The sequence below is a fragment of the Monodon monoceros genome, unplaced genomic scaffold (genome assembly GCF_005190385.1).
Source record: "Monodon monoceros isolate NGI ecotype Baffin Bay Population unplaced genomic scaffold, NGI_Narwhal_1 Super_Scaffold_2, whole genome shotgun sequence".
In the NCBI taxonomy this organism is placed as follows: Eukaryota; Metazoa; Chordata; class Mammalia; order Artiodactyla; family Monodontidae; genus Monodon; species Monodon monoceros.
In genome coordinates, this window is record NW_021703776.1 from 87,437,984 (window position 1) to 87,463,396 (window position 25,413).

Consider the following 25,413-nt stretch of genomic DNA (forward strand, 5'->3'; position numbering starts at 1 on the left):
GATCATTTGGGATGTTCTGTGATAGAAATGCCTGTGGGGTTTTCTGCCCCGAAATATGTTTTCTGCGGGACTGGAGGGCTGCTCTCTTTGGCATCAGTTCTCTTAATTCCGGCAGCTCCTCGGAGTCTCTCTAAGGACCCCTAGGACCCAGGCCGCTGCCCTTCTCCTTTCAGCTCGGACATCATCAAGGCAGGCTCAGGCCACTCTCTGGGCTCTGATGCTGAATGGGGCGTCAGCTAACAGGCTGCACTGTGCTGACCTGTCCCTGGGGACAGTGGTGCAGTCTGGAGTTCCAGAGGGTGAGCACGCAGCACACCAGCACACTGTGAACTCTCTCCACGCAAGGGGGACACACCAGGACCCTCAGCTCTCATGGAACTCCTGAGCCCTCTGAGGATGGCTTCCACGGGGCAGTGAGTGCCTCGGTCGTGGGCGCTCACCTGGCTGGCTCCGCTGTCTTCGCCTGTGCTGACCCTGTGGGTGGATGGCCCCGAGGAAGCAGGGGAACAAGGTCTCCCACACTCCTCCTTGCTCATGCCCGTCTCCCTGTTCAGATTTTGCAGAGGATGTGGTAGGTATGATAGGAAGACAGTAGAGCTGGGGGCATCGTGGCTGCAGGGAACTGCTGCAAGCAGAGTGCCAGCAGGGAGTGTCCCCGACCCTAGTTTTACCACTGAGGGCAAGTGGGGTCGCTGGTAAGCAGCACTCGAAGACTAAAACCCACCACTGCGTTCCCAGCCAGCGTTCTCTGGACTGACCCAGACAATTCCTTCCCTGTTCCCTACTTGGGGCCTCCTTCGCTTTATCACCTTGCGGTCTGCCAGAGCCTGAGTGATAGAGAACGAGGGGAGCAGTGACACCCAGTGGAGGAATCATCACCATCTCTCTCCTTCCTGGAGACGGGAACTGGCCTGCCTTCTGCTTGGCCTGAATCCTGAACAGATCTCACCTTCCCAGGACTGGGCTTGAGTCCTGTCCGTGGTGCTGACATCCCAGGGTGGGAGGAAAGGCAAGCTGACTGGAAGGTGCCGGAAGGGCCTGACATGTGAACTCTGCTGCCTCGAGGGAAGCCCACGAAGCCACGCCTGGCTCCAAGTGCCTCTCCCAGGACCAGTCCACTTCTTTCCACCCAGGGAGGCGGCCCTACATGGGAGGAGGCACGTGGGGCTGATGGACGAGGTTGGCCTGGGGACACAGAGTCACCTTCCTGCCCTTTACCCTGATAGCTTTTTCACCCCGATAACTGCGGTTTTCAGAGGTACTTTCTCAGATGGATCACACCCTGATCTCTGGGCCTGGAGGCCTGAGCAGCCCACCAAAGGGGCGGTCCGGGTCGCACTGAGGCCCCATCACCAGTTTGGAATTGTTGCTTCAGGCTGGGGAGTGACGGGATGAGGGTGCTGAATGTGGTCCAGACCCTGGACCCAGAAACTTGTTTCTTGCCCCCATTTTTTCTGCCAGTGCCTTAGAGTCCTCCAGCCCAGCTTTTCCTCATCAGAGGCCCAGTACACACTCAGCCTCCCACAGAGGTGGGCTTCACCTGCTGGAGCACCTCCTGCCTTGCCCGGGATGCTCGCGGGTTCCTCCTGTGCAGCCGGGCTCTCAGCGGGCACCTGGGCCTTGAGCGGGGGCCCAGCAGCAGGCCCCACTCCACAGCCTGTCCCTGAAAATGCCCTTCCTCCCACTTCATGCCCAACGACGGGCTACATGGACTTCGCTCGCCTTGCCACCAGGGAGACTGCAGGAACAGACCTCACTCCTATAGCCAATCAATGCCTCTCATTAGACGGTAAATATCTCCGTGGTGATGGTAGTAGTGGGGAGGGGGAGTGTGTGACTGGAAAATGGCTGGAATGGGTAGCAGACTCTGCCCTTGTTGGCTTTTACCATCTATGAGGAAAGGCAGGAAGAAAGCAGTGAAGGGACACATCACAGGAGAAAGTGCCGCTCCCCTACAGCAGCAAAGACTAGGGAAGGAGGCTCACACTCCCCCACGGGCAGAGGCAGCACCTGTGTCTACAGAGCGGCGGACGCAAAGCCAGAGAGCCACCCACTCAACCCTGCCGCAGGCCCCAGCCGATGCTGTCCGGGGCCCCTCATGTCTCTTTCTCTCCCTCCTTTCTGCTTTCCGCAGGGCCAGGGATGTCTCCTCAGGCCAAGAGGCAGGCCAGAGTCTCCCCTGATGGAGCCTGCACCAGGGGCCCTACCGGCAGCTCCGGCATGCAGCCACCTGCTTCAGGGGCCAAGCGGCCCGCCCTGCTGCTCAGGCCTCGGAAGACACACCTCCACGAGGGCCCCTGAGCCTGGGATCCCCGGGAGAGCCGGAAGGAGCAGCAGCAAGATGCCGGCCGCCTTGGATGGAGGCATTCCTCCGGGTTCTGCGATGAGTGAGGCAGGAGATGGGAACTGTCGCTCCCTCACGGCCATCTGTCCTGGCTTCTCCATCCCCCGCGGGGCCCAATCCAGACCTCTTCTAGGATGGCTGGAAAGTACAGGACCCCAGCCCGAGACGCTGGCTGCAAGCTCCGCCCGTGTCGGCAGGCTTCACTGTGTCAAAAGAAAGGTCCTTCTTCTTCTTTTTTTAAAAGTTGTATTTATTTATTTTTGGCTGCGTTGGGTCTTCGTTGCTGCGCGCGGGCTCCCTCTAGTTGTGGCGCGCGGGCTCCCTCTAGTTGTGGCGAGCGGGGGCTGCTCTTTGTTGCGGTGCACGGGCTTCTCATTGTGGTGGCCTCTCCCGTTGCGGAGCACAGGCTCCGGACGCGCAGGCTCAGCGGCCATGGCTCACGGGCTTAGCTGCTCCGCGGCATGTGGGATCTTCCCGGACCGGGGCACGAACCCATGTCCCCTGCATCGGCAGGCGGACTTTCAACCACTGCGCCACCAGGGAAGCCCTCACACTTAATTTTGAATTCTGGACATTGCCAACTTCTACAGCCATCCCCAAATAATGATAAAATCTTGAATTTTGGAAGAACCTTTAGAGATCATAGAGAGGTCCAACTTCTGAGTTGGTGTGGCATTCCCCCATATGACTCTGCCCCGAGAACAGGCTGTTTAGTTTGTGTGCACAGCTTCATGAACACCAAGCCCTGTCCCAGGAGACTGAAGCATGGTTCAAGAGCACCCCCTACTGTCAGCCTTCTGTGGGCCCAAACCTGGTGGTGAGGGCACTTTGACACCTTCACCCCTCCCAAAGCCCCAAACCCAGGATTTTTTTGCCACGTCTATTTATTAAAACTCCTGGTACTCTCCACCACCTCCTTTCCTTTCTTTGTTGTAAGACTGATAAGTATTTTGGGGCGACATCAAATTATTCTGATGGGGTCTATTTCAGATATATGCTAACCTCAACTAGGCCCTTGCTACTTGTTTACCACTTTTTTTTTATGCATTCTCCTGCCTTCCTGCTACATTTTCCAAAGTGCTAGTTGCACATTTTGTATGTTCTTAAGCTCCAAATCCTGATTCTACCTCTGGCCTCCTAATTATACTGAGTTTATGGATTCCCTTAAGATTTCTTGTATTTACCTCAAAACCCTCTGTCTTATTTGCTACTATCTTGGAGGAAAAAGTATCCCTCTTCCTAAGAGTAAACCTCCACGTGTGCTCTTGAGTCAATTTGGCATTCTTGTTCAAATTTACTTTTCCCAATAGTTTTGTCTTCTCTGACTTCTAACAGGCTTACGGTTTCCTGGGGACGGGCGGGGCGGGGCGGGGGCGGGCAGGAAGCTGCCTTGACTCTGCTTTTGCCTCTCAGATTGTGTTGTCACCATCTCTTCGTCAAACATCTTTGCCATATATTATCTCTAATCCTTTAATTCCTATTCATCCTTCATTCTTCAACCTACTGCCACAGGCTTTCAGTACCTCCTCTGGATTAAAACCAGTTCTTGGAAGATCATTACTGATCGCCTACCTGTAGAATTTACTAGTACCCCACCACCCAAAGTTTCCTTCCTTGCCTCATTTATTCAAACAGGATGGCAGGCAGTATGCTAAGCCCTGGGAACACGCGGACAAAAAGAAACAAAACATCCCTTCTTCATACAAAAGGTACAACAGGAGTAGGACCACCTAAATTTGAGAGACGTCTTCAAGGAGATTACCAGGGTGAGGATAAGACTGGTGTTCTCCATTCCAGGTTGAGAGAACAGAAATGTGTGGAACAGACAGACAGTCACATGAAACAGAGAGTATCACTGTCTGTCCAGGAGAAGGCCCTGGGTACCACACTAGCAAAACTTAAACTTCACTATGAAGGTATTGGGGGTGGGGGGTTTTGGAGAGTTTTGAAGGGAAGTGACATAACCCATTTTAGATGCTCTAAACCGCAGGTGCTAGCTTGTCTGCTGACAATTAATCATCAACCCTACATCCTGCTACCCTCCCTTCCACATCACAGTTCTCAGGTTCCCTCCAACAGGATCCCAGGTTAGACCCTGCAGATAAGAGGCACAAAAGTGAAATTTGTGGGCTTCCCTGGTGGCACAGTGGTTGAGAATCTGCCTGCTAATGCAGGGGACACGGGTTCGAGCCCTGGTCTGGGAGGATCCCACATGCCGCGGAGCAACTAGGCCCGTGAGCCACAACTACTGAGCCTGCGCGTCTGGAGCCTGTGCTCCACAACAAGAGAGGCCACCATAGTGAGAGGCCGCCATAGTGAGAGGCCCGCGCACCGCGATGAAGAGTGGCCCCCGCTTGCCACAACTAGAGAAAGCCCTCGCACAGAAACGAAGACGCAACACAACAAAAATAAATTAATTAATTAAAAAAGTAAAATTTGTAAGGTGAGAAAGAAGAAGTCTAACTCCTAGAATTGGCAGCTGTGGGCGGTGGGTGGCCACTGGCAAACGTGGGGTTTTGGTAGCTACTTTCCAGAGCCCTCCTGAGAATCACCAAGTTGGTGCTGCAGGCAGCTGAGGGAAAGCTCCTTGGCGAAGGCTTTCCTGGGGCCACAGCGTTTCCAGATCTCCTGAAAGCCAGCGAGGTCCTCCTGATCTTTCCTCTCGCAGCCCTTCCAGTGGTTGTAACATCCCTGATTTCCTGATGAAACCCTGATACAGGATGCCATTTTGAATAAGTCTTGCCTAGAAATGGTCCTACATCGACACCATATACTCAGTTCTCCTTCATGTCAGACCACTAAGCTCTATTTTTCCCAAGATTTCTATCTCACTTCTCTCCACTGTAAAGATCACTCCAAAACTATATATATATATATATATATATATATATATTTTTTTTACTTTTAGCCTTTCTCCTAAGCTCCACATCCAAATTTCCAATTATTTCCTGGACACCTCCACCTGGATGACCTGTGAAACCTCTAACTCAACAAATTCGATAAGAATCGCCTTCCTTTTAGGGACTTCCCTGGTGGTGCAGTGGTTAAGAATCCGCCTGCCAATGCAGGAGACACGGGTTCGATCTCTGGTCTGGGAAGATCCCACATGTCATGGAGCAACTAAGCCCATGGGCCACAACTACTGAGCCTGCGCTCTAGAGCCTGCGAGCCACAACTACTGAGCCTGCGTGCCACAACTACTGAAGCCCACGCGCCTAGAGCCCGTGCTCTGCAACAAGAGAAGCCACTACAATGAGAAGCCCGCACACTGCATCAAAGAGTAGCCCCCGCTCGCCACAACTAGAGAAAACCAGCATGCAGCAACGAAGACACAACACAGCCAAAAATAATAAATAAATAAATTTATTTAAAAAAAAAAAGGAATAGCCTTCCTTTTTTAAACTACTTCCTTTTCATGAGTCCACAGTTCTTTTAAGCACAATACAGTTATTTATTCCAGTTATCTGGCTGAAAACCACAGGCACACTACATTTCACGCTCATTCAGGTAAACATTTATTGAGAGGCTACAATATGCCAGGCCCTTTGCTAAGCGCTGGGACTAGAATGGTTAACAGGTAGATGTGTTCCCTGCTCTCAGAGCTTAAAGTCCAGTGGAGGATCTAGAAGAAACCTAAACACATTTCTGAAATACCTTAAAAAAAAATCCTTTACCTGTAACTTGCAAAAATTCAAGATTCTGAAATATCTTTTGAATTATTTCCCCTTCTCTTTCCCACCCCCCTTATCAACCAGTAACATTCACCTGGACTATTTCTCTAGTTTACTAGCTAGACCTTCTATTGCATCATGGGCTTTTTTATGTTTTGATGAAACACACATGCACATACAGTATTTTGCAGAAAATTTCAGGGGGTCATCAACAGTCCCTTTGAGGCCAAACTCCAGGTTCTTGGGGTTTCTCATTAACCTAAAGAACCCCACCTCAGTGTCTCTCCCATCTTCACCATTCCCGCCTAGTGCTGTGTGTTTATAAAGCACAATCCTATCATGTCTCTCTCCTGAAACAGAAACTGTCAGTGGCCCATTTTCAACAAAAGCAGTGCCCAGTACACCCTCAGGCCTTCTCTCTCAAAAGTGCCCTGCACAAACCCAGGTTCCTTCCAAACTGAGATGCAACCCCCAAATACGCCCTACGCAAGCTCATCACGAGGGCTTTCTTTGCTCAGGCTGTCCCCTCACCCAAGTCTCAGCTTATCCAAAGCTCTCACTTCTCTGAGCTACTTTGACATTTTGTACTTCAGACATTTACATCCGGTCTTAGTTTTAGAGTTGATTATCCAAACTTTTTCAGAGTAAGAGAGTAGGAATCATCTTATCTTTGTACCTCCTGAAGCACCTGGCATAATGCCCAGCCCAAAGCAGATGTTTGGAAAAAATGTTAGACTAAATTAAACTCAAATTTCCCTTTCACATCTTAGTCCCACTTGTGTCCTTCATGCTTTTTCCTCTCCTACATAACTGTCCTTCAAATATCTGAAGACGATTACCTTGTCCCTTGTTCCCTATCTGCACAAAATCCAGAAGATCCTGGCTAACTTGGTGATCTCATTCAATGTCAACAACAGTCAGTATAAGCACAAGATAGTCAAGAAGTCCCTGAGGGTTCTGTTTCCCAACTAACCTTCGACTCACACTCTATGATTTGGGGCAAGCAGTATCTCTTCATACCCTTTCTTCTACCACCACTTAGCTAAAATAAGAGGGAAACAAATCATCTCACCCTGATCTTAGTCATTTCTTGTAAACAAGAGAGGTGGCAAAGCACTTGGAGCTTTGGAACAGAAAGAGAGTATGACCAAAGTTATGGATAAATGTAACTGAGAATGGTTAACAACTAGCTTTAGCTCTGCTATTAAATCTGTGACCCAGGACAAAACCCAACTTTTGGGGGCCTGTTTACCTACTTTTTGCATATTACGGAGACTGATAAAAGCTGAGGAATTTACACCACTGAAACAACATTAAAAAAAAAATCTTCTGGACTATATGTAATCTTCTGGACCTTAGGCATTTTATCAATTGTATTTCAGTTTTGCAAATACGAAAGCTGAAAACAAAAAAGCCATAGATCATTGTTTCTTTAAATTCTCTTATGAGTCATTTATGAGCCTTAGAGTTTTAAAATCACCCAGCCTACACAAAAAAAGTTCTATATGGCCTATTAACCTCTATTGGTTTTATACACCTGCTTCCATCAACTCTGAAGGGAAGCTGTGGAAGGAAGTGCAAGGACTCCGCTTACAAACAGCTCCTTAACACACCCGGTTTCCCTCAGAGATGGATCAAATGCAGAATATATTCTTTAAAATGACCAATTCTTATTAGATGTGCCTTGAACATTTGGGCCAATGTTTATGTTCTTTCCCAAATTATTTGGGGTACCACCAATAGAAACAGTTACCTTACCCTTTAAAGGGATATTTTTCTAATCATGTACTCATTTCTTTAAATCAGTTTGTTCAGAAACAATTTTAGAAATGAATTTTCAAAGGCGGCTCTTCCTGGTAGGAAATTGCCTGTGTGTCTAAAGGCTATGTCTAGACTATGTTAATAATGCGTTCAGCACAAAGAAGTAAGTACTGATTTTTGTGACGAAGTAAGTATTTGGTTTTTTAAAGAATTCATGCTAATGTCCTCGGTCATCTTTCACTTGGATAGAACACTTGAGCGGAAATAGCCACATGTGACAAAGGATATGTCTCACGATTATGTTTGAGGTACATAAGCTGTCAGCTCTTGAAAGTTTACACACCCTAAATATAATAAGGACCTTAAATCAAATGATGTTGGTAAAAACTTGATAGAAAACTCCAATAACAAGTGCAGTGTATATGCCATGTCTTCACATTTGGGCAAGCATTGGTGGAGATCAGCTCTGTATTGGTCATCATAGCATAAACCTAGTGGAAACACACTGTTGACACTTATTACCTGTTCACAAAATACAATTCATATAGAGTTAAGGATAGGCTATTTTTTCCTCCTCTGCAGTTTCTGGAATTGCTCTAACTCAATGTAGCCTAGAAAATGACCCACAGCCATCTGACTTGCAACCTAGCCTAAGACTGCAGTAAAAGTTGCCTTCAACATCTCGACTAAAATTTTAACCATTAATACAATACCCTATATGATGAGCTTTTGGAAAACAAACTGTTGATTGTAAATCAAAAGAGCTTCATTGGAAAAGACGATGTTAAAAGGAGAGAAACCACTTCAAGTTCAACAAAACAAACACGTGGGCAGGTGCTATTCAAACCAAGGTCAATAGCAAGAAGTTCCCTCTACTGCCTGACAAACTATGCCTATTAGCTTATAAAACCAGAGCACAAATCTGCACTAAGGTGGTAGCTTAAACCTACATACTTAACTTAAAATTAGAATAAAGAAAAAAGTAGGGAAACCCTGAGAGCAGACGACAGAACAAAATGCGGTGACCGAGAAAGCAGCGGGTTGAGCTTCACTTGGCTGATCTGGGAAGCTTCAAGCTAACAGCGGGGAAAGCTGAGATGCAACACAATTCACACCACAGAATCCTCAAGGGCACATAAACTGACAGTGCCAGGTATCCCTAGAACCAAGGATAAAATCTGCAGGGTGGGGCTAAAATAAAGATTACCGAGAAAGCTGTTTTAAGGAGTTAGTTCCCTAAATTCATTCCCCAACTCCACACCATAGTGCAACCCCACTTCTCCTAAGTGGGCAGATATTTGGAGACAATCTCTGGAGAGAAAAGGACTGAAAACAGTGATGAAGTAAATATATTCATACTGAATACCGAGACCACCGCGACAGCTCCGGCAGTCAGACCCTCACCCTCTAGGCCGGCCAGTATAAGACTCTTCTCTATGGAATCTGACCAGCCCAGGTGAAAAAGCCCAAAGACGTTGACATTAGGGCTTCCCCAGCACAGAGCCCATCCAGATCTTCCAACAGTGAAGTTCAAAGTTGGCATGCCTTCATGTTTACAAAACTTCCTATCAGCTTTTTAGTCTTATTCAAGAGCAGGTATCAAGGACTACCAGGGATCTGAGAAGTCTCTTAATATAGAAGATAGAGATCAAAGCAAAACAAACAGATAAAACCAACTTGAAGAAATAGAAACAATGCAAGGAGAATAAAACTATAAATATAAACAAAGTTGAGATAAAACTTCCTAGAAAGAAGAGCAAAAGACAAAGATGGCAAACTGGATAAAAGAATAGGAGAAAGTCCAGAATAATGGGATTTTTAGAAACGGAGAACAGTGAAAATAATTGCAAGAAATTCACTGGTGAAATAAGTCAAGAAAATTTCCCAGAATTGAAGGACATGAGCCAACAGATTTTACAAACCTAGTGTGTATCCACTGTGTTCAGCACAATGAATTAAAATAGACCCACACCAAGGAACACAGAAAACAATTTCTACAGGCTTCCAGAGAGGGAGACAAAAGGATTACATATAAAGGATCAGCATGGCTTTGGATTTCTTTTTAACAGCAATACTGGAAGAAAGAAGACAATAGAGTAATGCCTTCAAAATTCTAAAGGAAAAAATATCTACAACTTAGAATCGTCTGTCCACCAAACTATCAACTGAAACAGAATATTTTTGTATATGCAAATTACTAAAATATTTATTTCCCACATGCATTTCTCAAGAAGTTACTGGAGGATGCACTTCAACAAAATTAGAGAAGAAGAAAAAAAAAAAAAAGACTAAGAAATGGCATATAGAAATACAGGGGAAAGTAGACCCAAGAAAGGAGAGAGGTGAAAGGAAATACTAGGAATGTCAGCAGTGCACCAGATCTGAGTACTGTGAGCCGAGACAGACATTGAGGGTTGTCAGTACCAAGATTCCCACTGCTGTTAATACCAGCAGACTGCCTAGATCAGTTTGGTCCAGGTTCTTTTCTGTACTTATCTGATTTTGACCAAACCTAATGAAATTTCTGTTCTCCCCTCCACACCCTGGTGAACTGATCAGCTGACGCTTATTTTAAACCACCCCACTCCCACGGGTTGGGCTTTGATCAACTCCAGAGGGCTGAGGGAAGCCACGGAGAGCTTAGACACAGGAAACAGAGAGCAGACCACTCTGCCAGACATCCAGGATCGGGCTCACAACAGCCCTGTTGGATGCCCTGACTGCACTGGACCCTCTTTTCCAGGATTCATTCATGACCTTGCACACTGTCTTCCCCAGAATTGGCTTTTATAAATTATCAGAGAAACTAAAGCCAAACTATGACCTAAAGAATCTGTTCAATTTATCTTCTCCTAAAAGGCTTGATCTGATAGTGACAATACTGCCCTTCACTTACACAGCTAAGTTTTGATTTGCTACTTAGCTTTTTAAAACAAAGCAATGCATTATCCAGGGGTACATATGTAAGTGGCAAAACTCTAAAGAAAGATCAGCACAGAAATCAAGATAATGGTGATTTGTGGATGGTAAGGAAAGAAAAGGAAATAAAATTGGAAAGGGACAGATAGGAGGTCTTTCAAGATATTATAGGTTCTATTTTTAACTTGGGTGGTAGGCACACTGATTTTTATTGTTTTATTATTCTGTGAATGATATTTACATATTTTATAAAGTCTTCTGTATGATTCATTAAACATACACACAATCACAGCACAGCCATGAAAAACAGAATTTCCCTCCCTTCACATTTTTGTTGATATACCGATGTCAGGAATATCCAAACCGCCCCCTACAATCCCCCAAAGCCTTGATTACAATTCACTACTACCTGATATTGCTTGTGTGTTGGGCCACCACTTTCCAGTACAATGTGAAGATTCAGGTGACTGAAGCAAAGCCTACAGACCAGAGAAAGCCTAGCCTATAGAGACATTTATTTGAGACAATCTGCTTTACATTTTTCAAAAACTATGTTAAAAATTTGTTTTTGGTAGCAAATTGAAGTACAGAGTAAATGTAAAAAGGAGAAAATCAATCTGAAAGCACAGAATGTAAAATTTAAAAGATCTACTTAGTTCATCTTACAAAGATCCCCTTAATGGATGTAGCTGGAAATATGCCAACTCCAGCTTTGCACTTCTGAATGTAACCCAAATCATACAGATTCCTAGCAACCTTGTACCCTCTTTTGGTTAGTGGTGTGACCATCTCTCCATCATTAGGTACTCCCTAGAATGAATGGTTGGTCACGAAAGATTTCTCTGTGGGTTTCCTCTATCAGTGTTTCCTGATCTCTTTCCCGTCGCGGCACTCACACGTGCTGCTAATTGTACGGCACCCTGACTGCTGGGGCTGCCAGGTCTCCCCGAGACAACCAACATCTCAGCACAACCCAGCCTATCTGCTCCTTCGTGGCCCATGAGGCTTCTCAGTTGGGAAGCTGAGAAGCTTCTGAGTTGGGAAGCTCTGGTCTGCACAACACAACAGCACAAAGAAGCATCTTCTACTGAAAGCCACCGGAAGAGGAATTCTTGAGGATAAGATGGGCTGACCTTCAAAAATGGCAACGACCGACAGTAAAATGAATTTTTTTTCTGATTTCTTCTTCTAACCCATCCTCCCTATTGCTGAAGATGCAAAATCAATGGAAACACCTGACGACTGTCACCACAAAATGTTTCAAATTCACATGCAATAAAATGGAAAAACAAAAACAAGAACCCAAGGGTCATCATCAAGTTTTCTGTTTTATTTAAGATTTTAGTTTTAATTCTGAAGAAAGAGGTACATTTCCTTTTTTTAGTTTTAGCATTAGGTTATAACCAGGTTTCTGTTTTCTTTTCTCCTGTCTTTTCAATACTGCACAAATGTCCAGAAACCACAGGGTTAAGTAAAAGCTGCAGGCGAGGTCGTCAGAGATTTGCTCCTGATGGTGATCAGATGGCCCCAGAGCAGCGCTATCTCAGAGTGCCCTTAGTCAGGTGAATTTAAGGTAAAAAGAAAAAAAGATTCTGACAGAGGAGAAAGATTGAAGAAATCACTTATATTTCAGCACTTATATTATGCATAGGTATTAAATCTGTGAATACTTTTTTTCTTTAAAACATTTGAATTTACTTTAAATCTAAAGCCAAAATTTTTTCTCCTTTAAAAAATCACTTCTCCCCTCCTTAAACTCTTTAGCAACAGGCCAGTTACTACCGCAGATCAATTTGTCTCTCCATCAACTTCCGATAAATTCTTTTGCTTAACAACACAATCGAGTCCTCTCTATCAACTTGCCAAAAGAATTAAAAATTAAATTAAAAGCATTTTCCCTGCAATAGTGATAAGTCGAATACAAGATGGATGCCAGGACCACTGCTTTCCCCCATGCATTTAGCCATCTCATTTCAATCAGCCTGGTTTTCAAACTTCTGCAGTTGATAATGCATTTACTTCACCTTCCCTATAAATTAATCATCATTTTCTGCTAAGCAGATTATGTCATTATTATGCGCAACAGACAAGCAGTAATTTTCTAAGTATCGAGACTGCCCTTTGATTTCTTTTCTTTCCTCCTTAAAAAGGCATTTTTAGAAAACAGTCAACAGTGTCACTCAAATGCTGGATCAACAGAAACTTTTACAATAAAAAAAAAGATGGTAATGACCCTGCGATCGCATTGCATCTGGGGGTAGGGAGAAACAAAACTGATCAGGAACTGGATTCTTCAGAACATAAGAGATGAGAAGGGAGCTGTGGGTCGGCTGAGAGGGCGAAAACAGGGTGGGACAAATCCTGCATTTTCTAATGAATTCTCCTCTTTCCCTAATGGCGGTCCAGTGTTGAACTCTGTAACAAATCTGTGGGGGTTTTGCTGGGGGGTCTGAAGGCTGTCTGAAAGCCTGGGGGTGGCGAGTGAAAGCTGGAAGGATTTGAAGGAGGAGGGTAGGGATTCCAACTGGCTCTGTGCAAAGGGATCTGTGTGCTGAAGGGGGCGCTGTGGTGGGTTTGTGATGGAGCAGCATTGGGGCCATCCATCTCTGTGAGGGCCTGAAGGGATTTTAGCCAGTGTGGAGGATTGTCATCTTGAAGAGAGTCTAAACTGTTTCCTGAAGATGCTGGAATACCTAAGGAGAGAAAAGAAAACAAGAAGGAAAATGGTGAGTTTGTGCAGAAAGCATAAGAATTTCATCAAACAAAAAATTTTAAGGCGCTTAGTTTCTCCAAAAAGAAACAAAGAATTACAATTTTAAACTCCTTCCAAATAATACCTTCTCAATCTTATGTTCCTTTTATTCCCCACCCACAATGACCACGATTTATTGTCACACAAACCCATGCCTCCTCTTCAACTATACAGACATCATCCCCCAGTGTCACAGAGGCAGAGTTGCCAAAATGAGTCCCCAGGATTGCATGATGTTATTTCCCAATTGTGCTTCTCCTTCTCTAATAGGGATACATAAACAAGATAGCCTTATAATAGAGAGCTTTATTTTTTAAAGTGGAGTATGTTCCTTTGAGAGGATACGTCAGATCCTTTTGTACTTTGAGACCCTACAAAATACACACGTTCTGTCAGATGTTAGCACCTACTTACACCAAAAGAAGCAACCTAGGTACGAAATGCCTTGTTACACAGCTAGGCCAACAGAGTTAACTGAGGCTACGTGACCCCGGAGAATGAAACAAGCTACCACACACTTGTGGCTTTGGGAAGATTACGTTGAAGAGACCTCTTGTTTTTAGTTAATCTGTGCTAAAAACCAAACTGATGGCAGTCAGTGGAGCTGAAGGAGTGAGAAAGTTACCTGTGATGATGGCTGGGTCTGTCCAGCTGCCAGGGCTGTCCCAACTCGGGCTGTCGGTGGTGGCAGTGTTGGACGTTGGTGCACTGTGGCTGGCGTTGGAGGGGGAAGAAGAATTGGGCAGTCCACCAAAGTTGATGTTAATGTTGGGTAGAAGTGCCCTTAGCCCGTCCTGCCATTCCTTCATATTTAAACTCTCTACAGAACTGCTGTTGTCTGGGAGATTTACCAACAAAAAAATGAAAGATAAAAAAAAAAAATAAAAAGCTGACGTTAGAAACATATGTTGTTCTTTAGTGGTTAAGCGGGAGAAGAATTATTCTTTCTTTATTGAGCATTTAAAATGGGTTTTCCTAGCAAGATAAACTTGGTTAGGATTTTGCTCATGAGCTCAGAGCCCCTGAAATAAGTGAGGAAAAAATTGCTCAAGGATCAGGAGAGGGATCCTTGTCCTTCTTACAGACTCTTTACCATTTTCACTTGTAAGTCAATAATCCAGTTTAAAGACTCAATGCTCCAGAGCACAATTTAGTTCCAGCTACATTATAAAGTTTCAGTTAGTGGGGCATTTAGCCAGCTGAGCTGATTTACGCTATAAAAAAAAGCAAGGCTGTAAAGTTCAATACAGGAGTGTATTCTGAGCCCATTAAATGAAAGAAAAGTCATTTTATGAAGAATAAACATAAGACAATAGAAAAAGAAAAATAATTACGTTCTTCCTGATTATAAAACTGATCATGTATTTCAGAGGAGAAAGGAAGTAATGAATAGGCTTTTGAATTTGAAAAGAGTATTTTTCCATTAGTCACAAAGGCCAAGGAGACAAGGGCGAATCTACCTTTTAGATGGAATCATTTCCAGCAGTCTGCCCACTCTATTCTTACAGTTCTACCCATCATTTAAAACACAAGTCCTGGAGTACTACAGTTAGTTCTCTGGTTCTATTTACAAACAGCATCAAATATGATAAAATACTAACAAGATAAAAAGGCTTTCATAAATTGTGACTAAACTCACTTGATCTACTGCCATCCAGAATCCACATGGTATATAACTAATTGGCTGGGGGGAGGGGAGGGGAAGCGTAAACTGTAACTACTACTTAGAATAACTGCTTTATTGAAAATAGGACGGTAGGTCAAACTACCAACTGTGGTTTTTGAGAAGAGCATAGAAAATTATTTCTGGTTCTACAGAATTGATGAGCAATCACCACTGATGATGATATGATGATGACGGCGATGACAACGATATTTGATCAGGTACAGTCTATGCTATTTGGTGAATTCAGAGTTTTCCTTTTATAATGTTTCCTTTACACCAATCACTAACCTATGCCAAATTATAACATTTCAGCAAGTGAAGCTTTTGACCCTATTGATGTTATTTATAAAAAGACAAAAAACTACAACCAAATGCAACAAAAGTCATCTCTGAATTTACTTAGATGAAGAAAAGACAATCTACACTACAGACTAGTCAATAGAAAGGAAAATAAATTCTTCAAACCGAATTCCAATTCACAATCAGTGTAGTTTCCTGAAGCTTACCCTTCTATTTGCATCCTATCTGACATTTGCATTGTGTTGTACAATTCACAAAGCACTCTTATAGTCCATTATTATTTCATTTGATCCTCATGTTGTGAGGTAGGCAGAGCAGGGGGAATAGTGTGCATTTAACAGATAAAGAAATAGACTCTAGAATAATTTGCACATGTCACATGACTTGTACCATCAAGACCTGAAACCCAGAACCTGAGTTGTTTTTTTTTTTTAGTAACACCGAGCTCTCACTCTTATATAGACTATTTACTTTATATTTGTATAGACAATTAACTGGCTTTTTAATAGGTTAAATGTTTAAGGCAAATCCCAGGGGCTTGTGAGACCCATGATGAAAAGGAAGCAAAAAAGAAACACGGAAACATTATAGTATGTCCATCAGCCATGACTAGTAGGAGAAATATTTCACTAGAGGAACAAACTGGAATTTGCAGCCAGGGGAGAAAAATTCTAATCAACAACACAATCATCAATTCCCCCCACCCCCTAGTCCACTCCAGCTGCATGAGGCATTAACAAGATGACACTAATAAAGTCCTAGAATACCCCCAATTACAGGAAGGTTCGGTGGCTACATTCTAACCTTTAAAGTAGTCACACTGTCAGACTGAATAACTTAACTTGTTTTCAATTAACCAAAAACTGAACTCTAAACAAGGAAAACTTCACAGGAGGGAAATAAAATCTCCCTGATATAAAAAGGTGATGTACAACTACATGGGAAAATTTTAAGGAAGATTAATGCTCTTGAACTTTAGGTAGCCAAAGTCAGTAAGAAGCCTATGCGGATGATTTGAGGTTCCCTCTTTCACTGCACAGGGAAAAAGAAAAAAACCTGTAACTTAGTAAAACCCATTTTCTCCTTACTTTTGCTTTACAGTTAGTGAGAACTGGAACTAAAGAACTTTGCATTAACAGAATAACATTTGCATTTATATAAAGTTTATCTGAAAATCAATATTACAATAAAATCGAAAGACATTTGTTCACAGGCAGGGGATATATGGGAACTCTCTGTACTCTCCACTCAATTTTGCTGTGAACTTAACACTGCTCTAAAAAAATAACATCTATTTAAAAAACAGATATTTGTTTCTCTGGTTTTAGGCTAATGAAATCAAGCAAGAGTATGTTAGCCAAAGACATTCACAGATGGCACATGATATAGAAACAGTGAGAAACTTAGATCCTCCCAGGTGAACTAAGATTATAAGATACCTTGGGGAATAAATTAGCTAGTTTATAATTCTCACAATCTTGCCAAAAACAAAGTCATATGCCTAGACATCTTGGGAGCCTGATAGCATGGAGGATTGGTTTATAGTGGAGTTGTGAGTGTCACTAGGAATTGGACTGACGCATTAGCTCTGGGAATGGGACCACTATTCTAAGTAGTTTACAAGAAGAAAAGAAGTTTTCTTCACTGTTTTCTCTACTACTGCTATGCCAAGTGTTGGCACAAGGAAGGGGCAAGAAAAAGGAAATCAGATAAATCCTAACCCCATGAAAATTTCAACAGCCACACTTGAAATCACCTCCTCTACCTCCCTGCCCACCCTCCCACCCCACCTCTGACCCAAATTTGTTTTGGCTGAGAGGGCTTCTGGTAATTCCATTCCTTGCAATACATACAGCAGGGTTGATTAACCTCAGCACTACTGACATTTTGGACTACATAATTCACTCCTCGTCGTGAGGGGGCTGTTCTGTGCACGGTAGGATGTTTAGCAGCACCGCTGGATGCCCGCAGTGTGCGCACAACTACCCCCCACCCCCAATTCTGACAATGAAAAATGTCTCGACATTGCCAAATGGCTACTGGGGGGGCGGGCGCAAAATCATCCCTGGCTGATAACCACTGACACAAAGGAAGCTGATTCCTTTGTTTCCAGGGCTCTAAATAATTCCACTCGAATACACATTTTCTTTTAAATAGTACCAGGACAGGACACCTGGATGCAACCTGATGCAACTTCATTTCCCTTTATTTATATAGGACTTCACACTGGCATACGATTCACTATGTACAAGTCGATAGGTCTAATGGAGAAAACACTGGGCTGAAAATTGCAGATGGGCTGTATAAGGCAACCGTAATTAATATAACCTTGAGCATGTAAGTAAGTCTCTTAGTATGCTTCATAAGTAAGAATAACATCTGCTTTCTTCTCTCGTAAGGATAAAATAAGAGAAGGGAAAGCAATTTGAAGACCATTTATTACTTGACAGGCGCCTAACAATTTTTTTCTAATACTCAATAATGAATAGATAGTAGTTTCCAAAAAGCCAAGCTAAGAAGATTTCTCACTTGCCAGGAACTGGCTCTGGCAACAACAGTCTCCTCCTAGCAATGGAGGGATAATACCCGATATTCTCACAGAGGTACTGTGTAGTCAATCTAACTAACAAGCCTTCTCACCACCAACACAGTACAAAGACAAAGACATAGAAAGCCCTTTAAACTTTCCATAAGCAAACTACAATGAAAATCAAGTCACTGAACATACTTTATACTAAATGATACTAATTTTATTTTTAAAGTATTTAATTAGTAGTAGTGTAATACATTAGGGAAGGATTGTATATTTTTAAAGGATTGCTAATATGTTTAAATGTTTTATGATGTTAAAAAATTAATTTTAATTTATAATTTCCAAATATGTACAAAACCACTGTTTTCGGTTCTAAATAATTTGAGGGCAGGAGAGCAGGTGAAGTTGTTTGTAGTAGTTTTATTTTTCAGAGTAGAACTCAAAGACAGAATTTAAAGTACTTTCAAGATGCCATATACCACACTCTCATATTTCATTGTGTAAGAAGTACCAGTATACTGCAGTTTACCTAGCACAGAACACATTTTATTAAAGAAGAAATTATGGTTAAAATTCTGCCAGTTTGCTGGTAGCCTAACACCCAGTCTGTAACAAGCCAATCATCGCTCACAAAGCAGCTGACAAGTCTAGATTTTAGCAACAGTGGCAACAACAAAAAATGTATGTGTTAAAGCTGCCAAGATAAAAGTCAAAGCAACTATTTACTGAATGCCTACAGTGCCTAAGGAGGACAAAGCCCTTAAGCCATGACTCCTGTTTTCAAGGAGCTTAAAGTCTAGATGGTGAGACAATGCAAATATGGGAAAAACTCAATAACCACAACCTGAAAAATCAACAGAAGAAATGTCATGGGGTTGTACATGATTAATAAAGGCTATAAAAGTTTAGTAAAAAGAGAGGCTAGTTAGGCACACGTGTGGAAATGTGATGGTGGGTGAACAAGAGTTGCAGTCTTTCATTCATGGAGTTAAGTTCATGGAGTTAAAATTCGTAGACGCCCTGAGCCTGATAACCCCACGACAGGTTAAAACTATCTTTGGTATTTTTACATAACACTAAACTAGTCTTACTACTTACTAGGAAATACACATACACACTTTATAAGCAATGATTATATTACAAAATAAAATGAAGCTGTGTCTGACATCAGGCCTTTCACAGAAAATCATAAAGCAGGAAAAGACGAATGGCTTAGGCAAGAGCACACATTACAGCGGCCAAGTGGATTTCCTCAGATTAACTGCAATATATTGTTATAAAATGTAAAACTTTGCTACAGAGAACAAGACTGTGGAAAATCTGCTCCTTGTGATAAATTGTCACTGCTGACAAGCCAATGAGTTTTTCTGGCTTGCATAAAATCTTCACCTAAAAGAACAATTTTCAAATTGGTTTCACGGACTGCAAAACCACCTCAGGAGCCACTGGGGAGGAAGGGGGACAGGGTAGTAGGACAACACATCCTTCCCACCTCCTGATTTCATCTATTTCCATTTTAGGGTAGCAATAAGATTCCATTTGAAAAACAAGATCTGCTAAGAGGGAAGACAGAAGATCTATGTATAATGACAACATGGTGAAATAAAGCACACTTAAGGGGGAACCCTAAAACAAAAGGCTATTCCAAGTTTTTGTTTCCTCTAATACAGTTTACACCACCAGGTCGGGATTCTGTCTCCGCTTGGAATTTTGCCTCTACCTTCTTTTTGGTACCCCCTCCACATGGTCTTTTTATTATAAACACATAGGCCTTATTAATTAAACTAGCTAGATGTAACTACAGTCACAAATCCACCAATTTGTCCACTTTCATGTTTGGGCAGGGACAACTGGCTCACGTATTCGGCCCTGATCCTTAGGCTACTCCATTCCCGACTGCAGTCCCTAGGACCAGAGACCTCTTATTTCAAGTTATTATATATTTCTGGTAGCAGTCTCCGCCAACTGGGAAGTAGTCACTGAGCGTTCCAGTCACAAAATATTCTTGAAAGAGTTTCTTCTGTTCATCCGTTTTTAATCCTTATCTCATAGCTACTTCCCAAAGCCTCAGTCTTCAATCTGATCTTTTTTTCTCACAAGATTTATCTTCCTTTTCTTCACCGCTGTCCTTTACAGTTCGAAGCCAGAGGCTACTTCCAATAGGTAGGTTACTTAGTGAAACAAATCTTTCTTGGTACAAGGGGTCCATCAGAAATCTAGTTCCCATTATGGTTAGTTCTTACCAGTTAGACTCTCAAATATTCATGCATTTTTAGAAGGACATACAGTACAGCCTGTCTCAGCCACTCTACCCCTCACTACAGTCCCCACTCTGCCCCCAGCCCTGTTAGATACTAATTCCTGTGAGTTTGGGGACAGAGTCCATCTCCACCAGTATATGATTTCAAGAAAGCCTAAACTTTCTCAAACTTCAACATATCTCTAAGCAACTCAAATATAAATGAATTATGCTTGTCCTATATACAAAACCAAACTTTAAAGAGCACACAAAATTTCTCCTATCAGAACTTACAGCCTTCATGACATAGGCATGTTGTTCTTTAGGACAGTCACAAAAATCATTTCAACTTATTAACTAAAATATGAATGAATTCTTTCAAACAGATTTATAAAATCAGTTTGTGAAAAAATGTTATTCTACTTAAAAAGAACTGACCCTCAAATTTCTAAGATTATGCTTTATTATAAAAAGCAAGATAGACCACTACTGCAGAGCAGATTTGCTGGGGCACAAAATCTTAAGGATTTAATAGATCTGAAAGTAGAGATTAAACTATGTGAAAAATTCTAAGAACTCAATGAAAAAGAGTTCTGAGAACAGAAGAACTTGAACAATGTATTAACAAAAAACAGTCAAATTTTATTCCCACTAGCAGAAAGAAGTAGAAATGACATAAACAGGAAAAGAGAGGCCTTGAGGATTAGCTAAATTTGATTTAGGCTTTCTGGACTCTGTCTTTACTTCCTGCCTTTCTCTTTGTCTAGAATGCTTTCCCAATCTCTTTGACTAATTTTTACTCAATCTTCCAAAAGTCCAAGTCTTCCGCTCAGATCATTCTGGATGACAGCACTGTGGTCTGAACCACACTCATGTGGCACACACTGCGCTGTGACATCCAGTATGTACACCTTTATGTGTACTCACATCTTCTCTCACAACTCTAATGAAAGGCCTGCAATAGGCTATTTTATAGACACTTGAGCATGCAGCTCAGTGTCTTAGAAACTTGATGTGTTTCAAGATATCTGCTGAGTCAAAGATCCAACTTGAGAGGAGCTGAAAAACCACCTTCCCCCAAAAAGCCTATTTATTTCACATCTGTATAATGCTACGAATCAAGCTGTTCTCTCAAAAAAGATGCAAATCTTTCTGACGGCAGGAATGAGCTAAATTTGGGGGCCCAAAAGGCCTCTCTGAAAAAAGAGGCCACTAAAATGCTGTTTTCAATACTGCTTGAGATGCCAAAACACAAGCAAATATAATTTTTAAAATCCAATGCACCAAAATAAATAAGGAATGCTTTTTAAAAAAGATATTCTAATATTATGTGTACAGGATAGTAAACAGGCCTATTAGCTATATTCTATCCACTTTTCTACTCTAGACACTATTCATTCACTCACTATGCACTTGATGTACTTGATTACCTTAGTACCAACAACCCAATGAACTAAGTAAGTAGTAGTTTCATTTTACAAATGAGGAGACTAAGTAGACTCTGGTAGTTTAAAGAATTTGCCAAAGGTTATATAGTTCAAAAGTGCTGAAGTCAGTAATCATATCCATTCTGACTCCAAAGTGTTTGTTCTCACCACTGAGCACACTACCAGCTAGTCCGTGTCCTGGCAGGACTCATGGGCCAAGAGAAGGGGAGGTCAGACACATTTAAACAACTACACCAAGTGTTGTTCTGGTATGAACAAAGTCCTGTGGGGCACAAAGAAGAAAATGAACAATTCTGCCATTCTGCATGCAGGATAAATGATGACTGGAGAAGCTCAAGGGAAGAGAAGCTGATATGGAAAAGGGAAACGCCATTCCGTACAGAGAGAGCAGGAGAAACAGCTAATCACAAAATACAGTAGGAACACTGCACGATATACGTAGATGTGTTTTACACAATGTGTACTTTTCTCTTCTAGAATGTTCCTACGAGGATCTATGTTTGTTTTGGGGGAAGAATCAGACCATCTAATGAGAACCAGGAAAACATCTAGATGTTTGCTTTATGAAGGATCTAAGGAAGTAAAATCTATTAAAAAAAAAACAGGAAAAAATACCTATGGAAAAAAGTCTATATATAAAGCTGTACATCAAATGAAGAAAAAAACTTAAAAGTTAATGAAGATAAATACATTCTTAGAAGCATTATAAACTGGATTAGATGGAACCAAGAAACAGAACTAAATGATGGGGAGTGACAAAAATCCATTATAAGAAATCTATAAAATCTGAAATTGGAAGCTTGGAGGAAAGCATTTAGGTGAGCACAAAACTGAGAACTATGAACAAAAGCCCCGTGAGGACATCCAAGGACGACTGAAGGAACTTATCATCCAGGAGAAGATATACAGATCCACCAGAATATGATTTCACTGAATTATAAAACTGCAGAGACATGGAGGATGTCAACCACCCTGACATCTCTGAGATCTAAATCTACCAGAAGAAAATAAACCTGAGAAAATTCACCTCCTGACCACCCCTCTTTCCCAAGTTGGAAACAAGGAGGGAAAATTTTATTCTGGACTTCTGACCAACAAAGAACAGGCTGGCTATTGTGAATATAATAGAAGCCCTAAGGACTTCCCTGGTGGCACAGTGGTTGGGAATCCGCCTGCCAATGCAGGGGACACGGGTTTGAGTCATGGTCTGAGAAGATCCCACATGCTGCAGAGCAACTAAGCCCATGTGCCACAACTGTTGAGCCTGCACTCTGGAACCCGCAAGTCACAGCTGCTGAGTCCGCATGCCACAACTACTGAAGCCCACGTGCCTAGAGCCCATGCTCCACAATGAGCTCACGTGCCACAACGAAGAGTAGACCCCACTCACCGCAACTAGAGAAAGCCCGCGCATAGCAGTGAAGACCCAATGCAGCCAAATAAATAAATAAATTTATTTTTTAAAAAACAGAAGCCCTAAGAGTATGTGACATAATTTTAGGACTTTAAGAAGCAAGGAATGAGACTAACTAGATTGAGTTCTTGGATGGCTGGCATCCTGGCTACTTTTGCAATCACCACAGTGTATTGCATTCACCAGTTTATATATTAGTTCTTTTGCCTAGACTGTGAGCTCCTCCAGGAAAGGGCCTTGATTTAATCCTCTATGTATATAGTGAATAGTTACTGAACCTGAACCTCAAGAGGTATTTAATGTTTCCTAAATGAACAGCCCTGAACATTTGCTTCCAGGTTTTTTTGAGAAAACATCTTTCCAAAGAAGGTTTAAAAAAAAAAAAAGGAAGGGTAGGTCAGGATGGTCCCCTGGTTACAGGAGACAGTGATTCATAGGCCACAGAGGATGCTAAAATACGAACATTCTGACTATGCAATAAATAATTCTAATAAGGAAAAGAAATTGGGGTGAAATCTAAAGAAACCAGTTCTTGTGCAGAGAGAATCTCATGGGATAAGATGTGAAAAGAAAGCTTAGAAAAGCTGGATAGAGTTATGTAACCTACCTGTAGATAAGAGTATCATAATCCTTGAGGATTAAAATCAGAATCCATAATGATCTGAAGCTTGTGAAAAATGCTGAAGGCAAAAAAAAGCTAAGTTTGGAAAAGGAGAAAATTAGGAAAAGCCACTGCTCAGCCTGTCATAATGCTAAGTCCTGAGAAAAGCCAGAACTATGTAGTTCCATCTTCATTTTGCTTCCTTCCATCTTCTTTATAAAACAGCATGATCCTCAAACCAGAAAGGACAGATTAAGCAATGTGGAGAGAGAACTGTAAGTCAGAAGAGATGCAAAGACAGTAAAAGAACATCTATTCAATTTAAATAGGTTTAAAATTTCCAGGTGCAAAATGGATTCTATTCCAGGGTGTTAATCCTCACAGATGTCATCACAAAACCACTGTTAAGAGAAGTTCCGGGACTTCCCTGGTGGTGCAGTGGTTAAGGATCCACCTGCCATTGCAGGGGACACGGGTACGATCCCTGGTCCTGGAAGATCCCACATGCCGCGGAGCACCTAAGCCCCTGTGCCACAACTACTGAAGCCTGAGCGCTCTAGGGCCCACATGCCACAACTACTGAGCCCGCGTGCCTAGATCCTGTGCTGTGCAACAAGAGAAGCCACCACAATGAGAAGCCTGCTCACCGCAACTAGAAAAAGCCCATGCACAGCAATGAAGACCCGACGCAGCCAAGAAAAAAAGAAAGAGAAGTGCCGGGAAAGGAAGAAAAGGCAGACTCTAGAAGCTACATAATTAATATAAAATGAGTTCTTGGGAAAATTCGGAAACAGATTAGAAGCTGGATTTCTTTAGAAATGAATATGATAGGTTTAGCAAGCACTGCTCTACTGCTTACGTTTGCAGGCATTTTTTGTGAGAAATAATATGTAGCATTTTGGCTAAAACCTCAGCTCCTTTCCAAATGAAATACACAGGAAGTTCAACTTTGAGGTGGAACAGCAGTCATGGAGGCAGCTTCTACTGACAATTGTTTTCTGCTGGAAATGTCCTCCTTCTAAATGCTATGGTCCATTTCCTTTCTTCTTCTACTGCCTGCCCAAACTCAAAAACTTTGCAGCTAAACTCCACTTCCAACCCACTGACACATCAATCCCATAAAACAAATGGAATAGAGTGCTCAATGAAAGCCAAAATGCATTTCCATAAAGAACCAACCATATCAAAGTAATTTATCCTTTGGACAGGCTTTCTAGGATTGTCATAACTACAATAGATGTTGAATTCAGCAGTTTTTGGAAAGTTTTCTAGTGGTAACCTTTTGGTATATGATAGTAAAGTACAGCATGGATGACAGCAGTGTTTAGATGAACTGTCACAGAATTTAAGATACTGTGTGTTAGGCTGAAAGTTCCTGAGATAGTCCATGGCTTATCTTTGACTCCATGCTTTTTATAATATTTAACAAAACCTACAAAGTTTATTTAAATATGCAAACAGAAAACTAATTCTAGAGAGGACAGAATCAATAATTAAAATTATACCTATTCTCAAATTAAAATTCTTAAAATCTTCACACAAATGTTATTACTGTTACTAATAACATTTATGTATCACTTTATAATCATGAAGTTTTTCATATGATAAACTTGTAAGATGGTGATATACAACAGGATACACTCTAACTACACCAAATCCAAACACATAAAATTTAACATGTATACATTCAGATTTTTAAAAATTCATTAGCAAAGTGTAGGATGGAAGAGATCTAACCAGTCACATCTATGAAAAAAGGTTTAGT

The 25,413-nt window shown here is 42.2% G+C and overlaps 1 protein-coding gene across 5 annotated transcripts in view; it reads right to left on the bottom strand.

Annotated features, from left to right (window-relative positions):
• Positions 1-12,084: 12,084 nt before the first annotated feature.
• The window catches only part of CNOT4 (CCR4-NOT transcription complex subunit 4), a 137,538-nt gene continuing 124,209 nt past the window's right edge, over positions 12,085-25,413 (bottom strand). For 3 of the 5 annotated variants that reach the window (XM_029234363.1, XM_029234362.1, XM_029234364.1), the window contains exons 11-12: positions 14,073-14,285; positions 12,085-13,388 (exon numbers count right to left, since the gene is read on the bottom strand). In XM_029234363.1, the coding sequence (XP_029090196.1) occupies positions 13,087-13,388; positions 14,073-14,285 (515 nt within the window). In that variant the 3' untranslated portion in view covers positions 12,085-13,086. The remainder of the gene's footprint in view (positions 13,389-14,072; positions 14,286-25,413) is intronic. The other 2 variants (XM_029234367.1, XM_029234365.1) reach the window with 1 other exon arrangement.